This window comes from Rutilus rutilus, assembly GCF_951802725.1.
Source record: "Rutilus rutilus genome assembly, chromosome: 3".
In the NCBI taxonomy this organism is placed as follows: Eukaryota; Metazoa; Chordata; class Actinopteri; order Cypriniformes; family Leuciscidae; genus Rutilus; species Rutilus rutilus.
In genome coordinates this window covers 21,740,209-21,757,945 of record NC_140211.1, presented here as the reverse complement: position 1 = coordinate 21,757,945, position 17,737 = coordinate 21,740,209, and the positions used below count along the sequence as shown (strand labels likewise).

The 17,737-nt window shown below is 38.4% G+C and overlaps 2 protein-coding genes across 3 annotated transcripts in view; both read right to left on the bottom strand.

Annotated features, from left to right (window-relative positions):
* Positions 1 to 449: 449 nt before the first annotated feature.
* On the bottom strand, positions 450 to 15,919 carry golm2 (golgi membrane protein 2). 2 transcript variants are annotated; one of them, XM_084406103.1, is made up of 10 exons: positions 14,549 to 15,919; positions 9,050 to 9,104; positions 8,745 to 8,847; positions 8,514 to 8,604; positions 7,641 to 7,779; positions 7,461 to 7,544; positions 6,988 to 7,296; positions 6,316 to 6,444; positions 4,610 to 4,777; positions 450 to 1,800 (listed from the first exon to the last, which is right to left on the bottom strand). In XM_084406103.1, the coding sequence occupies exons 1-10, from the start codon at positions 14,873 to 14,875 to the stop codon at positions 1,724 to 1,726; spliced, it is 1,482 nt and encodes a 493-aa protein (XP_084262229.1). In that variant the 5' UTR covers positions 14,876 to 15,919; the 3' UTR covers positions 450 to 1,723. The 2 variants fall into 2 exon arrangements, with proteins under 2 accessions (XP_084262229.1, XP_084262230.1); XM_084406104.1 differs by lacking the exon at positions 4,610 to 4,777.
* Positions 15,920 to 16,972: 1,053 nt separating this feature from the next.
* fam189a1 (family with sequence similarity 189 member A1) overlaps positions 16,973 to 17,737 on the bottom strand; it is a 104,463-nt gene continuing 103,698 nt past the window's right edge. Inside the window, exon 12 of the mRNA XM_084405721.1 lies at positions 16,973 to 17,653. Coding sequence (XP_084261847.1) covers positions 17,438 to 17,653 — 216 coding nt within the window. The 3' untranslated portion in view covers positions 16,973 to 17,437. The remainder of the gene's footprint in view (positions 17,654 to 17,737) is intronic.

Below are 17,737 nucleotides of genomic sequence, written 5' to 3'. Positions count from 1 at the left end.
ATGTGTCTCAGATGAATTGTATATGACAATATACCAAAGGTAGCAGACTAAGCTAACAGCTGTATGCTAGCATAAGCATCGGATTTACTTGTACATTGCAAATCAAGAAGAAAACGGTTATTAAAAAAAAAATAGAACGAGCGCGCGGGTATGACATGAGAAGGAAAGGCACGTTCTGGTTGTCATGGCAATACCGTTACGAAGCACTTCGGCAGACTGCCTGTATTTTTGAATTAAGATCATTTTTAGATCCATTATACTTAAGATGCCATCACATGATACGAGGGCATTCCCTATAGATATATGCATATATATATATATATAAAGATGTTATGAATACAGTATACAAGTACAGTAACAACTAAACCGATAAAATCTAATCATTCGAATGAATTCACAAACGTTGTTCCTGAATTGAGCTAAAAACTAAATGCAACAGCCAGTAAAACTACAGAAAACATCGTTTATTGTTACAGTAATGTTGTCATTTGTTTGTAAAGCAGCCTGGGATAAATTAATGAAGATTTCTGGGTGCTTTTCTCGATGCTACTACTTTCTATACTTAAGTCACAGTGATCAAAGTTTTACTTTTTCCAAAACAGGACGAGTTAATTTGAAATATAAAGAATTTTGTTAATCGTTATTCTTGGAATGCCCTGCACACCCATGTGACATATCTCAAAAACAATCACAAGCTTTAAGACTACATTCAGTATGCCAACCCTACCAAATTTGCTTGATTATGAAACAAACACAAACATTTAGGTATATGATCATTATTTCCATTTGAGAGTTTAGCAATTATACAGCATCCCTCCTCATATGTACTGTACATCTACCAGTAAGAAAGGAAGCAGGCCGACAGCTGTGGTGAGTTTAGTCTGTGGCACGGAGTATTGCTTTTTTTTTCCATTTTCTTGATCTACAGGCTGATTTACAAAGGCTGCCTTTTGCATGCAACAATGTCCTTACAAAACTCAACGTGCACTCTTGAGTGCTCCTTCAGAATCAGAAAACATAGTTGGAAAAAAAGGAAAAGATTATTGTCTGGCCAATAAGTGTGTTTGTACCAGAGAGAGGTTAAAAGTTGAACAGCAACTTAATTGCATCTTCCCATAGTTTACACTTCCATTTAGCAACAGTTGTCCAAAAAGATAAAAGGAGATTTAGCTTTTCAGCAAAAATATGTATATCAATATGTTCCACTTTGTGAATCACACAGAGAATTATTATTTCCGTATTATCTATTCACAGTCGCGTCCTCCGATGCCTAGAGAAGGCATTTTATTATCCCACTGAAAATAATAATAATAATAATAATAATAATATTACAAACAAGACATTTGTACAATATAATAGTTCCAAAACTCAATTCTGTTAGACATGTGCTACAGATGGGGGCAAAAACAAACAAAAAAAACATAAACAATACTCTCAAATCAAGCAAACATGTGCAAGCAAACATTTGCAGAAGATCATTAAATCACTTTGTCGCATTTAAGTTGAAAAAAATCTCATCCACAGTCATTGATTTCACAGTCGTAACCGCCGAAACTTGTTCGTCTCTGAAGACTGAAATAGTTTGAATAGTCTGAATGTCTCCAATTGTACATTATACCAATATCACAACTGAAATCCAAAGTTATTTTTCATCTCTTGGCAGCTTCATTGTCAGAAACATCCAAAGCTCAATGTATGGGTTTTTTTTAGAGACGGGACGGGACTACAGCACATCAATGGCTTGACGTCGCTTTCCGTAATCCACAGCCCTTTCACCTGGAGCTTCCCGGTCTTCATCGTCTGAAAGATACAACAAGAAGGATGATTACAATTCAGAGTGTTTATAAATCACAACAATGGCTGACTAGCTAACTAGCTTAACTTTCATGGCTTTAAGAAAATATACCCAACTTTCAAAGAAACATTCAAACTAATACTAGTGAAAGCTACTAAAGCCACATACACACTGCAAAGTGTTGGGAGTGACAACCACATTTGAATGAGTGAATCTCGTAAACTATTCTGTGTTCATACAGAATACAGGAGTTATTCTGCCAGAAGAGACAGTGTTTATTGCTTTTAAAAGAAGTTGGTTTCACGCATATTTTATATAAATGCGGTTGTCACTACCTGATCTTTTTGGTTTACGAACAATATTTACATCTCTAGTTGGTAGTATTTATTTAGTCAAAAATGGCTATGCTTATTGTTTACAGCAGCCAAAACATTTCTGTGGTTATCACTATATCAACTAGGGCTGCATAATACTCAAGAAAGATGTGTGAATGCTCCAAGAGTGTAAAATAAATTTAAACTTATATATACATATATTTAAAAACTGAAAATGATATAACCAATGTTTCACGACAACTTCTGAGAGTGAACAGCAGTGTTTTACTGAAGCATTTACAAAAATAAATGCAAAGTAATGTTAAAGCTGAGAAAGTCACTTTAATATCAATGCAAAAAACAAAAAAAACTAGAAACTGGTGTCCAATGTTTCTAGTGATTTTCTTAATTGATATTTTCCTATCCATACTATTCATTCATTTGTTCTTTAGTAATTGTATCTTTGAGTTCATGCATTCAGATATTCAACCTTAATATGTTAACCTCCATCATATATTCAAGTATTTACTCATTTACACCTATCTTTTATTCATTAGTATTGTCCAAGAATATTTTTTTTAGATTAGATTATTATTTGTTAAATATTGGACGCATTCCTAGGTGTCAAAACCACACCTCTATCTATTTTCATCTATCTTTGCAACCGTAGCATTTGACTGGTCACTCCGACCTAGCCGTTACACCTACTATGACATTATGGATAAGTCTGTTTGACCTTTTCTTATCAAAACAAAACTAAAAAATTTAGGAGGATGCAAGTTTTCCTGAATATATATTCATTGCTCTTATTTTGTTGTTCTTCTGCTTCTTATATTCTGCAAATGTTGTACTTCATTTGGGCCTTTCTCTATACTCGGATCTTCACAAACATCATGTTACAAGTCATGTCACCTTCATTTATATAGCGCTTTTAACAATATAGATTGTTTCAAAGCAGCTTTACAGTGATAATAGGAAATTAAAGTAACAGATTGTTTTGGCTTTACAGCAGCTCTAGAATAAAGTTATTGTCCAGCTAAAGTTAGTTTTGATTGATTCACTTCCGTTGCAAAGATCATTAGTTATTAACGTAGGGCTAACACAACACCGTTTTAACAGAAAACCCTTAACGTGCTCCGGCCCGCTCATTCGCACAACAACAGTGCCTGGTGGCTCGAGAGCGCAAACCTTGAAATAGGTTCCAAAGTGCAAAAATAAATAAATAAATAAATAAATAAATGTATCTCTGCACAAACCTGTGAAAACGCTGACGGTGTGCACATGTGTATTACGTGTTTGGTCTATAGGTATGCGCGTTTGAATATATATGTGCGCAAGTGTGTAGTCTTTATTTACAAATTGACCTCAACAAATTACCTGTCTGGCCTTCAAAATGTATAATGCAGAGTTATTTATCGCCTCCACGTAGCCACGTGAACTGGAATTATTTTGACAGCGTTTAAATTTAAAAACTTACTTACATACAATACTTTGGATAATAATTATTAGATTTACCTTATTTGCTTATGTTTTTTAAAATATTATATTTATAATTCCTTATTCAAATTTGATCTCTAACATTATCATTGCTTGTCTGCCTTGATCTCACTACATCAAAAACAACTAAGTAAACAAAACCACCTGAAACAGAGTTGAGTTTACTGTATTGCCTTCCTCCTATTGTCTTTCCTCACGCCAGTTTGCTATGAGAGCATCACGATGGCTTGTTAATTGTCTTTCCTACATTATCTGTGTACACACACACACAAACGCCCAGTTTATTCTCTGCTACCTGTTTTGACCTGAAACAGACTTTTCGCCAGTATAAAATTGTCTGTTATCACAAAAACACTGGCTATGTTGAAATATCACGCAGCCATAACCTCAACGATGGCAGACAAAGACAGAATTCATTCTTGCACTTACATGCAGTTGTCAATCCCTAAACTTTGCATTGTGAACATGGCATATGAGATGTATGGTTTACAATTGTCACAAGTGTTAAGCGATACAGGAAGCCGATGAGAAATTGGCAAGATGAAATAAGATGGCCAAGTTAACAGGGATTTCAAAGTAGCCCTTTTAAAGCCCCAAGCCCTAGTGAAAAGGATTCAACACAGCATTATGGCTTTCACATGCACTGACAACACAATAACTCTACACACTAGCACGCTGATTAGTAAAGACAATGACTGGAAGAGCCGAATGAGGCATGCTGGGAGAGAAGGTTCAGTCTCATAACCACATGGTCCAGAAAGGTTAAGGATCTCACACTCATATCTTTCTCTCTCATCCACACATGCTTTCAGCACACTGAGGTGAGGGCTTCGCCTGTGATTGACGCCTTCCACAAGCATTAGGCCAAATTAACTGACAGTACTTCAGTATGCTGTGAGCCCATGATGACTGAACCAGCAGCTTAATAAAGCAGAACAGCACCAGCACAAGGGAGGGGGAGAGGAGATGGAATAGCAAAGCAGTCGCAATCCCCCTGGCTCACCTTGGACGTCTTCCTCCCCACCATCACCATCCTCTTCCTCATTGTAGGCCAGCTCGGCCTGCTTATCCGCCTCATACTCACCTACGTTGCCATCATCCCCGTTATAGTCCGCCAGCTTATTGCCGTGTTGCGGATCTACGGGGGACTCATTTTCATCAAAGAAACGGCCTGCAGGGGCAGAGATGGGCCCCATCAGGAAAGAGAGAAAGAAAGAAAAGAGGAGAAAAAGGAACAAGCAAAATTTGAAAGAGGTAAAAGGCATTAAAGGAAAAGAAAGTACAGAAAGGCAAATAGATCAGAAGCATATTTAAGACAATAAAGAGCAAAGAGAGGACAATGAGACTACATTGAAAGTAATGAGGTTAAAATAAAAAGACCACAAAAAGGTTTATGCCATATTTTAGTTCCAAAGAAAATAAAATCTCAGAGGACAGTGAGGAATGGAGCTGGTGGTAGAGGACTTTACACAGAAGAAAGGAAGGCTGGGTGGGATGGGATGGGGTACATGGTGGTGTGGAGGAGTTTAGCAGAGGGAGCAAAGTCAGGCAGCGCAGTAATCAGCAGAGAACCCAGTCTACTACCTTCTCTGTCTATTTACAGACACAAACATTACTGCTTGACTTTATGCTTGCTGCTTGCCCAGATAGCCCAAACAGTAGTAATTTTATAAAGGCGAAAGTATTCTATTTAGGGAAAAAGACCATGAAGAGTAATTTTTTTTGTGCCCTGTAATTTAATCCTTACTGCCTGCATAGTAAATACGTGTCGTGTGTGAGTGTATGTCAGAGATTTACAAATGCCCAAAATGCAGAAGTGTGTACAGCTTTCCAATCTGTATTTCACACAAATATACCTCAAAGGGATTGATTTAAGGCTGTGAACTGGCTTGAATGGTGCCAGCTTCTGCTGCATCAAACCCCAGTGAAAGTCTTAAAGAGATAGTAAAAAAAAATGAAAAATCACTTATGTTATTTTTAAACCATATTTATTTATCTTACGTGGAACACAAAAGATTGACAGTGTGAATTACAATCAACTTCTGTGCTTGGTAATTCATCAGCAACTTGGACATTCTTTTTTTTCTCAGTTTGTGTTCTAGGTAACAAAGCTTAAAATCAGGTTTTGAATGACAATTTATGTGCGATATATTCTTTTAAGATGGGAGAGCCTAGAGACATGAAGTTAACCCATTGAAACTTTATGGAAACCACCAAATGATAACATACATGAAAGTGAAGACTGAGGTTCAGAGAATCTGGGAATATCAGTATCCGGTTGTTAAGTCTGAAGTGTAGGTCCAAATTCTCTATCAGATGCCAATGGTGCTAAATTACACTCACGGTGTGCTGTTTTACTACCAAAAAATCCTGATCCTAACTTTATCTCCATACCGAAATTTCAGATGGCCAGACAGTGATTAATCTTTTCTGAATTGTTAAATTAATGGTGTCCGGGACGCAATGAGCCCGGAGACTGTGGTGTGCACTGAGTTTTTACAAAGAACGTAGCTTAAATGTGTGCTGTAAATGAACAGAGCACATAAGCTGTTGAGACTCACTATTCTCAATTGAAAGAGAGTGGAGAGTTGTACCCCAAAACAATATTTGATACATCATGACGTAACAAGAGGATAGCTGACGATTTGTCTTGTCATCTTCAGAAACAGCCACAGCCCCATCCCCACCCCTGTACGGTTTAATACTCACTCTGACGGTGACGCGGGGGGTCAGCGTGCACAGGTTCTCTGCCATTGCGCGGGTCAATGGGTTTGGGAAGAACCTGAGCCGGGTTATGAGGAGGAGGAATTCCAACTCCCTCTGCCTTCAAGCCTTCAGCTAATAAAAAAAGGACAAAAAAAAAAAAAAGAGCACTTGACATTAAAGAGGTACATTTCTGTAAGTGGAAAGGTTGTGTAATATGACAGCATGCCTCTAATCTCCTGGTGAAAAAAAAAGAGGCCCAAAAGATACACACAAATAAAAGTACAGAATTGCTACTACTTAAAAAAAACAAAAAACATGGCTTCCCCAGTAAGGAAAAATCAGGGGCCATACAGAAATACAAGTACAAAACTATGTTTGCATTGCCTGAAGGAAATAAAAGTGTTTTGATAGTTTTTTTTATTTTTTATAATTTCATCCAGAAATGGAGAAATATGGACTAATGTGCACATCTAATTTTAAATAAAAAAATAGTAGTAATATTATAAAGGTGAAAGTATTCTACTTAGGGAAAAGAGTAATTTTTTTGTGCCCTTTTTTTGTGCCCACCAGCATAGTAAGTATGTGTGTGAGTGTATGTTTGGGTCCTGCATCACATTTGTAACACAACCAACAATTGAAAAGTGTTATAAGCACTGATAAATCATGACCTCTAACCTCCCAGCTGTCTGCGCTGCTCCCCAAACTCATCTGCCTTTATGCCTGCCTTATTATCCTCGTCAAACAGCATGGGTTTGTCAGCCACTGCTTTTGGAACCTGCTGCAGCACAGGGACGTCATGGTTCCCCAAACGCAGGTTTTCATCATGGGGTATGTCTGGTCGGTCCAGCGGTTGCCCACGGGCCAAATCATCCCCTAGTCTGGCACCAGCTCCAGCTCCAAACCCTGCCCTCTCCTCCTTCAGCAGTGCCGCAGCCTCCGCCGGCTCCATGTGTTTCTGCGGCGTGATGGCTGGCTTCTTTAAGGCTGGAGAAACATTAAATGTACTGTATCTCTGAATGAAGTAACTGACATGCACCCTTATTTTAAGCATGCTGTAGAGTTTATTCACTCTGTTACTCATCAGCACTGAACAAAGATGACTTGTTGGTTCAATGAAATCTTCTAGAAATATACTTTGTGATACTCACCAAACTGTCCGTCATCTATCTTGCCCACTTCACTGTCCTCAATGCCAGGCATGCCAGCATCGCTGCCAGGTTTAACCATATCATCTTGAGTGAATGTGATAGAAAAAAGCAAGAGACGTCAAAAGGTTTTTTTCCCACCAAATTGTATATGTATCTGCACATTGTTGTTTTTTCTGCTACCTTTAGGAACTGGGACATCATTTCGCTGTGCAGCCACTGTGTGGCGCTCTGCAGTGTCCTCTTTTCTTTTGTTGGACTGATCAAGAACCACCTCCACCTGCCGATCCCCTGCATCCGCTTTACGATTCTCTAATAAACTCTGAAATGCAAGTTTTCATTAAGTTTGTGAGTTAAAGGGTTAGTTCACCCAAAAATGAAAATGACCCCATGATTTACTCACCCTCAAGCCACCCTGGGTGTATATGACATTCTTCTTTCAGACGAAAACAATATGGAGTTATATAAAAAAATGTCCTGGCTCTTCCAAGATTTATAATGGCAGTGAGTGGCCGGTTTCTGTTAAAAGTCCGACCTGACGCATTGACGAACGCAGAAGTGCAGAGGATTGAGCAAAACAAAACACCCATCACAAATTAGAAGTCTAAAACAAGTTTTTTTTTAAAGAGAAATGTCAGAGGAGCTTGAGTTTGTTGCTCAGCCCTGTGTGTTTGAACCGCGAGAGGCGTCAAAGCGTACGATACTCCTACATCCCACAGGTACGTCACACATCGTCTTGTGTTACTCTTTTGGCTTAAGTCGACTTGCGTACGCCGTCTGCCGGAAGCTAGTTATTATAGTCGATAAACTTTTAAATATGGATATTTTTCTTACACAAACTCATCGCTTCGCTTCAGAAGGCCTTTATTAGAAGTCATTATAAGAGGCCGGACATTTTTTTTATATAACTTCGATTGTATTCGTCTGAAAGAAGAATGTCATATACACCTAGGATGGCTTGAGGGTGAGTAAATCATGGGGTAATTTTCATTTTTGGGTGAACTAACCCTTTAAGACGAGCCAGAGTTTACACTATTCAAATCATTCACAGCATACCTGTCTGAGTTTTGCTGCCTCTTCTTCCACTCTTTTCATGCTCTCCTCATATTCTGCCTTCAGCTCTGTGATTTGTCTGCCACACTGCAAGCTGCAATGCATGTTACATTTATATTATACATGATCAACTAGTCGAACATCTTAACCATTATTACCAAATGTAGGAATAGAAGTGCACAGAAAACAAGACTCCTTCTGGGTCAGGGAAAGTCCACCAGTGCTTGTATTCACCTCTCATATTCCAGCTTCTTCTCCAGATTGGTGCTGTTTTTCCGCACTTCCCTCAGCTGGTCTTCCTGTCGGATGATCTCCTGTCTCAACTCTTTTACCTGTTCTGTAAATGTACACGCAAACATGACTACATGCCCCAAATCAGCAGTCAAAAACACCACAATCAGAAGAAAAAAAAATGGAGTAGGAAGGAACAACCTAACCGTACAAAAATAGTGCTGTACTTGCATATTCCACAACAATCCTATTTCATTGACAAAGACGTGATGCTGGGAAATGGCACCCTCTTTGTGTGCACATCTTACCCTTCAGTCTGTGAATCTCAGACATCTGGGCGCTGACATCATTCTGCAGCTTATTCTGAAAAAAAAAAAACAGGAATAGAGTAATATACAAAACATACTTTAAGAATATATGACCCACGTCATATGACAGTTTAAGGGCTTATCCTGGAAAAACACACAAAAAAAATGTTCTCATAGATTTTTACTTTCCCCCAATTTATATGCTTAACTTCAACTACACAAATTTGAGTACTATAGATCAATGTTGGATTATTATATATCCATAGTCAACAACTCACATTTGTAGCTATGGTTGAATAATCTCTAAACCTAAACTTTACACTACCATTAAATAGTTTTGGGTCAGTATTGACAGTATTGGTCAGTATGATTTTGAAAGTCTATTATGCTCACCAAGGCTGAATTATGTAGAAACAGTAATATTATGAAATATTATCTATTTCCTGTAGGTAAATGTCCTATATTATTATATTTTAAAGTGTAATTTATTCCTGCGAAGGCTGTGATGGTAAAGCAGAATTCACACGGTCCTCCAGAAATCACTCTAATAAACTGATTTGGTGCAACAAGAAACATTTCTTATTATAAATGTTGAAAGAGGAGAACTATTCCTGCTTAAAAAGATAGTTAACCCCTTAAAAACATGAAAATTGTCATCACTTACTCACCCTCAAGTTGTTCCAAACCTGTATGAGTTTCTTTCTTCTGTTGAACACAAAAGATGATATTTTAAAGAATGTTGGTAACCAGACAGTTGACGGTAGCCATTGACTTCCATAGTATTTGTTTTTTTCCTACTATGGAAGTCAATAGCTACCGTCAACTGTCTGGTTACCAACATTCTTTAAAATATCTTCCTTTGTGTTCAACAGAAGAGAGAAACTCATACAGGTTTGGAACAACTTGAGGGTCAGTAAACGATGGGTGGAAACGCACTTTCAGGATTCTCTGATGAATAGAAATCTCAAAAGTACATAGAAATCTTTTAGTGTCAATTTAATGTGTCATTGCTGAATAAAAGTATTAACTTCTGTCAATCAATCAATCAATCGATAAATGAATAAATATATAACATTTTATTCCCCCCAGACTAAAGAACAGCATTGTATCTGTCTGACTTTATTAACTTCCTTCTTTTGAGATCAGTCCCTGCATTTAGACATCAAACCGTCCTCTGGACAAAAACCCATCATGTGGAACCCATGAGAAACTGTGTGAAGCTGCCAACAATACCACACATACTTTAGCATAGTGTTTTATCACCCAAACAGTATTGTTGTCCAAACTCTTTTCACTGAGCCACAGTAAGAGAATTCAATCTCCAGAGCTTTACTGCTGTAATTTTGCGATGGGATTGAGAGAGGGAAGCTCAGAGGGAACTGCGATCCTGATGACAAATTCACTGAGGGGGACGTGGACATAGAGCTTGAGCTTGCTGAGAGCAGAGCCCCATCTCAAAGCAGAAGATGATAGTCAGCACAGCAAATTAAGCTGCAAGGGCAGCGGACATAAGTGCTAAGTAATGTGCTATTATAGAGACCCGATGAGCTTCAACCTTCGAGCTACCAGCAGAACAGCAGACAGAAGGACAGCAAAATAGCAGTCTGCTGCACTGTGTGTATGCAGTACACACTAACACTGCTGAAGGGTCAGCTGAATGCCTATGCATGCTTATCCTATAGATTTTACACTGGTGCTTCATCTAATCAATATCAAGTTGTTAAATGTGAAGGAGCCAACTTCAACAGTTAAGAGCTTCCATTGTGTTTGTTTCAAACATCTATTACTTTTGCTACACCCAACGAGGAAACAGTGCCTTTGAGACACTTCTTGCAGTTACTCTCAGACACAATGGAGCAAATGAGGTCTATAATATCTGAAGAACACTTTGAAATCATTCCCATAAATCTCAGTGGCAGTTGCTGGACTGGCATCTACCAACCGTAAGCTTATGGCAAAAGCCAGACCTTGAGCCCTTAAATGAACCCCCCTAATGATAAACTAAACGGTACCACACTGCTACTGCTGATTTCACTATTGGGATGATCAGTCGCCAGATTTAAAGTTGAAAAAAACCACACAGGAGATGGGCCAGTAATTAAAGCATCGATGTCAATCACCCTGTGGGAGAACAAAGCCCTCCCGTAAGCAGGTGAGAGAGGGACACAGACTCAACTTCACACAGTATTGCAAATATTCAAATGATCACAGAAGTACTTGGATAAAAGTTTATAGAGGATTGTTTATAAGGACTGTATCAATAACATTGTTAAACCACTAGGTGGCGACAAGTTATTTGTTACTGAATCATTCATTCAAGAGATTTATTCAAAAACACTGATTCATCCAGTAATGAAACAAGTCAAGTCTTTATGAGTGAGTCATTGAATCATTCAACCAGATTTTTTTTATAATTCATTCAAATTGATTAAACATTTTTAAATAGACTGCACTGCAGCAATAAATATTTTGTCAGAAGTAAATTACATGTTATTTTGTTTAGTTTAGAATCGTTAGAGAATCTCTATTTAAAAAAATATATATATAATAATTCATGATTTTCAATTTGTCCAGAATCGTGCAACTCTAATGTATTCAGACCATTTTTATTCCCAAGCAACATATGAATTCAAAATGTATACATTTTACCAGTGCTCAATTTATTTGGAAATTCTGGCTTTTCCCTTGCTTGCTGCCTTTGGTGTCACTGCAGTGGCCATACAGGTTTGCACATGTCATCCAAGCTGCCACTGAGACAAATGCCAATGCTAAAGGACAGCTTCCTCTCTGGACAGAACACATAGCACAAGTGAACAAGAACAATAGAATGGGTGTGTCTGTGTGTGCAGATTGACACACTGCTTCTCCACCTTTGATAAACAGAATAGGAAACAGGATTCGCAGTATGGAACAGATCATATTCCTAATCCCATGACAAATGACACAGTGAAAAGGTATACAATTTGACTCTTTAGATGCAAGTATGTGTTGCCATGATCAGCTGAGGAAAATAGATTTAGTTTTAAGAATAAATTGACAGCTATTGAGATTTTTTAAGTCAATCCACTAGCTGAATTCAGTTACTGGTACAGTTACTAACATGTTATCTTGTAACTTGAAATTGTATATAATATAATAATAAAAATATATAAATGATAAAAATTATGACAATATAGGCCCATTTGATTTCCTTTTATGAAGGAAGACCTTTGACTGTCTTTGTCTACTTTATAACAGTTCTTTATGTATTCTTTACTCCGTGTCACAATATGACTGCCCTTCTTCCTCCCTAGTCCCTACCACCACACCAGAAAAGGAAACACAATGTTGCGTATTTGATGCCGTTTCTTTAAGCGCTTAACTTTTGCCAAAATGTTATTGAAATTTAAACAGCACAATTATTGGGGTTATCTCAAATAATTGCGACTAGATAGAATAACCACGATCATACGATTAATCAATAATCGTGACAGGCCTGGATTAAGGTTACAAAGATTCATTCACATTTTACAAGTACTGCAGTAAGCAAAGACTGTGAAAGGGTAATAATCTGTAAAGGGGCCTGTGTGAGCAATACGACCAAACATTTGCTGCAGCACGGAATCAATCTATAAAGGTACAGGGCATCCAAATGCACACGGAATATCAATGCTCATATGTCCATTTCCCCTTTCCAGGTAGACAAAACCCAAGCTGAAATGTGTCGAAATCTAACTTCTGCAACAGTCACATCTTCCGCATCCCCTCCTTTCACAATAACCAGGACGATCAGTCTATTTATTGTAAACCATAGGGTGAAAATGAATATGGAAAGGGAATAAGACTGCTATAGGGCATTAAACACAATACAATTTAAATTATTAATACATATTCTCCCTAAATGTTATCAAGAAAATAATCAATCATGAATAGTTATTGCCTTCTAGCCCTAGTAATGACAGTCTCCCATCAATTCTGTTGATATAATATCAGGACTGTGTGGGAAGAGCCTGAGATGTGAAGCCCTGTGCACACAGATGGGCCCTGACCATGAGCTCTCAGCTGTGTCACACAACCACAGGGAAGCCTGAGGCTTGAATCCATAAAGAGCAGCATGCTCTCTGTCCTGTCAGCTCACATCTTTACTATACTGATTTTAATGGTGAGGGGGATATTTATTTTCATATAATGTGTTCAGCATTTACATTTTTTATGATTTTAAGATATAATTTATTTCCCTTTACAATTCAAAAAGATATGTGAAAGAATCATTTATGAACATTGGAACCCTGTATATATTCTTATTTCATTGACTGTCACCCTCAGTCACGCAACCTGCCGACTGAACACGTCACACAAAGGGAAAACTGCATTATCTGCAGACACAACTAGTAGAACAGGTATAAAGAGAACAGTTCATTTCAGCAAACTGCCTACTTCTTTAGAAATCAACTGTGTGTGTGCGACAAGCTAACAGGAAAAAAACTAGTGATACTACTTCAAGTAGTAAGGAATGTTCCTGTGAAATGGTATATTCACAATACAAGGCATTATATGCTGCACAGTCACATATAAAACTCTTCTGTTTGCATTAACTAAGTAACACCAATAAAAAAAGAATAAAAACTTGAGCAAAGGTCTAAGCAAACAGACATACAGGATGTGCATTGATCAAATTGAGAGAATGCCATGGTTACTCTTTCCAACCATCTATCCATGGAGGACATAACACATAAAACATTCGTTCAAAACATCTTGAACACATGATCTACTACGCATTGTACTGTATATAACAGTGGTTGACTGATAATCATAATGACATTGGCTCAAACTAATGGTCCACACTTCATGCATTTGCTAAACGAACATGTTTATGCAATATTTATTCTAACTAAAAATATTTGAACGATTGTGGATTATACATTGGTTAATTGGCTAAAATGATGACGAAAACCTCAAAATGGCAAAAAAACATATTGAGCTGGATGATAAATTTCCCAATCACTATTATACACTGTAATAATCACAATGAAAGTTTTAAATTAAAATTATTGGGCAGGCTGACTGAGTTTAAGCAAGGCACCTAACCCCAATCGCTCCCCGGGTGCCACAGCAAAAATGGCTACCCATTGCTCTGGATGTGTGTGTCCACAGTTTGGAGTGTGTGTGTTCACTACTCCTAATGAGTGTGCAATAATTTGAATGGGTTACATGCAGAGGACAAATTCTGAGTATGGGTTACCATACTTGACATTCACGTCACGACTTAGGCTACTTATAAAGTGACTAGTCTAGTCTTTTATACTGGGGTTGGCTGAGACTTTGGGTGGGATGTTTCTGGTCTGTAAAGTTTGAAACCCCTGATCCACATCAGTTTTGTCAGAAGTACCCAGGCAAAACAGTTAAATCATTTGAAGGGATAAATAAAGGTATGACAGTAGCTAGAGTCACAGACAAAAACAAATCATACAGCACATCAGTGATGTATGTAAAGCATCCCCTCGTGTTGGGGATCCCCACCTTTTCATCGATGCAAGATTTGACCAGCGTATCCCTGGCCTGCAGTTTGTTCTCCAGCACGCTGTAGTCTCCGTCCTTCTGGTCGATCTGTTTCCGGTGCGTGTCCACCTGCATCATCAACTCGGAGTTTCTCTTCTCCAGGCGGGAGCGCGCCGCGTCCGTGCGCTTCACCTGAGTCTGCACCTCGGCCAGCTCGTCCAGCAGCCGCCCGTGCTTAGTGGACACGCTCCAGTAGTTAAACGACAAAATGACGATAATTACCAATAATACGATCAGGATGAAGGAAGGGAGGCGACCTCCACGTCGATTCGCACTGAAGCCGATCATCGTAATCGAACAGGCGCACAGATTACGACCTCTGGATTTGTGTGAGCCCCGTAACGCTAACGTTAGGTTAAATACGAGTGATCTGGTGGTCACTGCTCTGTCAAGTTATCTAAAAAGATACGTTCTTCCGCATTCGGCTTACAGCAACCTTGAGTTGTCCTGAAGTTGGTGTCACAACTTCTTTGACGATTCCTCCGTGTCCCTTCCGCACAGTTGGCGACTTCTCGCTTTTCCTTGTTTGCATTCATGCAACGCCACTGTCAGTAGATCAAACACATCAACACACACAGGCGACGTGGCCTATGAGAGCTGATGCGAGCTAACGGCACACAGCCATCAGCTTTCCGTCTTCCGCCTGACCCTATAGCACTAAATAACGCATTTTTATTTGGTCACGGTCATCTCTGCAGATCTGCCGTCATGCTCGTGCGATAAATACACTTCTGGCTTTACCGTTCAGCTGTGTGTTAGCTATAACCTCGCTAAAGTTAGCATGCGTGGAGCAACAGCCGTGTGCTACATTCAGTTCAACAACACGATACCGATTTCTCCTGAACACGCAGCAACAAACACACAATGCCAACCCGAATTTGGGAATGAAAACAAGTCTATTACCATTGGCAACAAAGCACTTATAGGCTATTAGAACGTTAGCATTACATCTGACACCCCCAGCAAGGCCAAATATACATGCACGCGCGCCACCATACGCACCTGATATAAGACAACAATATTAACAAACTGAACATATGCGTTTAAATGTAATGCCATGCAGGTTAGACTATACATGCAGCGCTAGCTTTAGAGTTCGCTAGTACTGTAACGTTAGCTCAACTCCAGCCTTCCTCCTTTCTTCTCGGTCCTGCAAAATGCATGCGCAAACACTTTGTATTTGTATGTTTATATAGAAGGAAACGCGTCAGCAAAAGGTAATATTTCGTAATCGTGTCGTTATCATCTAACTGCCACGTTAGACGTCTTGATAAAAAAAAAAAATGACAAAAATAATGTCGTCCTGTGTAAGGTGTACAGAGGAACGTGATTGACAGTCACAACAACCAATCCGTGGATACAACCATATTCAATAGGCGTATCCGATTGGCTGTGGGCGTACCTGCTTCTGTCGTTCAATTTTTTATTGGATGCTCAAATAATAAGAGAAGGTGGGGTGTATGGTACTAGAATGAACATTCTCATTAGCCAAAACGTCGCATTTATGCAAGGCTTACCTATTACGGGATGTTGCTCATCATCATGATGTCTTAAAAAAAAAAAGTTGATTTGAATATAGGCTATAAGCCAATAGGCTATAAAGTGCAATCCGAGGTGTTTAGAGGCAATTTAGTGATTTATAAATTGGCACATATCTTCAAATTATTTCCTTTTATACTTGACATTTAAGATCCACAGTAAATCAGATCTGCAGATTATTTAAACACTTTGCCATATAGTGTAACAAATAATCAGCCTCCCTGTGTAGTTTACCAAAGGCCCTTAGAATGGATTAGGAATCTGAAGAAAAACTTTGAGCACAGCAAATACACATACTGAGCCTACTCCAAAAACAAGTATTTTCACTGCAGAATCATACTGGGATAAATCTGAAATAAGCCTGCTCTTTGTTAGGGGTATATTACAAAAAGTCTAAGCGCACATAAACACTCAAGACCCTGTCGGAGTACTGTTTATGAAACAAGCTGTGAAAATGTGAGTTTGCATAATTGCATTGTTGACGTTTGACAATTTTATTTAATTTTTTGCAGATATGTGTTTGATGTATAAATTAATCCATGATCTTGCGCCACCACCTCTTAAACAATGTGTGACTTTCTGTAAGGACAATTCTAGGGAAACCAATGTATCCGTTAGAGAAGACTGTTGAGTTAAATTGAAGAAAACTGTCTCTGGACAAGCAGAAAGATGGAATTCAGTGCCTGTTATTAGAAAGTGTACATCATTTAGCATTTTTAAAACTGCACTTAAATTATGGCTTATGAAAAATCAATCATGTGATCATTAATTTAGATTTTTTTTTTTAAACTAAACTAAATAAAAATGACTTGAGGGGGTTAAAATAGCAATCTATAGAGAAAAAAAATACAAACAGACACATTTTTATTTTGCAACACTGAAAATAATAATTACACACTGAGGTAAGTTGAATAATCCAGCTTCATAAAGGTCTCTGTCCTGAAGTGGCACACAATGACCAAGTACAGTATGTCCAATATTTCACAAAATGTTTGCAGAAGCTGTGCATTTCAATATTAATTCTCATAAAAAAAAGAAAAGAAAAGTAATTCCATTACAGACCCACTCTCCTGTTTAGCACAGTAGCAAATTCAACACTTCAACAAAAAAACAATTTTCTGACAATAAAATAAAAAATATATACCTCTGCGGGTATTTTTTGAATATCTTTATTACGAAGGAGTGTCAACTCCATGTTAACATTTCGTTTGTTTTTCAAGAGCTACAGTTTTCTGCTGATGAGAGTTAGGACTTGGCCTTGGCACATATTCAGAGGTTTATGAGGAAAAGGGTGTTTGTAAGTCCAGAGGGTCAAAGCGTAGTTTCTCTGCATACACTGATGAGACTTTGAGGCTGGCGTGGAGATTGATGACCCAGGGTGGCAGGGACATCTGTCTGACTGGATCCTCTGAGTGGACGGCGCAAGGATGAAGATGGGGAACTCAGAGCTCCGCAGCTCTGTAAATGCAGATCTTCGTGAGCATTCTTCCTCGGGCTGCCCATGATCTTCCGTGACTGTGTCATCAACTGTGAAGGACATGAGCAAAACAAACATCCCCAATGTAATTCAGTTGTTTTTCACTTTCAACTACTGTCTTAGAGCAAAAAGTA

What these genes read in the sequence shown, in the direction of transcription:
- golm2 (XM_084406103.1), bottom strand. Translation starts at nt 14,875, where the DNA reads ATGATCGGCTTCAGTGCGAATCGACGTGGAGGTCGCCTCCCTTCCTTC. An exon ending in TGAGATTCACAGACTGAAGG is followed by an intron (nt 8,848 to 9,049) that starts GTAAGATGTGCA and finishes GTACATTTACAG; the next exon opens with AACAGGTAAAAGAGTTGAGA. An exon ending in TGGGGAGGAAGACGTCCAAG is followed by an intron (nt 1,801 to 4,609) that starts GTGAGCCAGGGG and finishes TGTATCTTTCAG; the next exon opens with ACGATGAAGACCGGGAAGCT.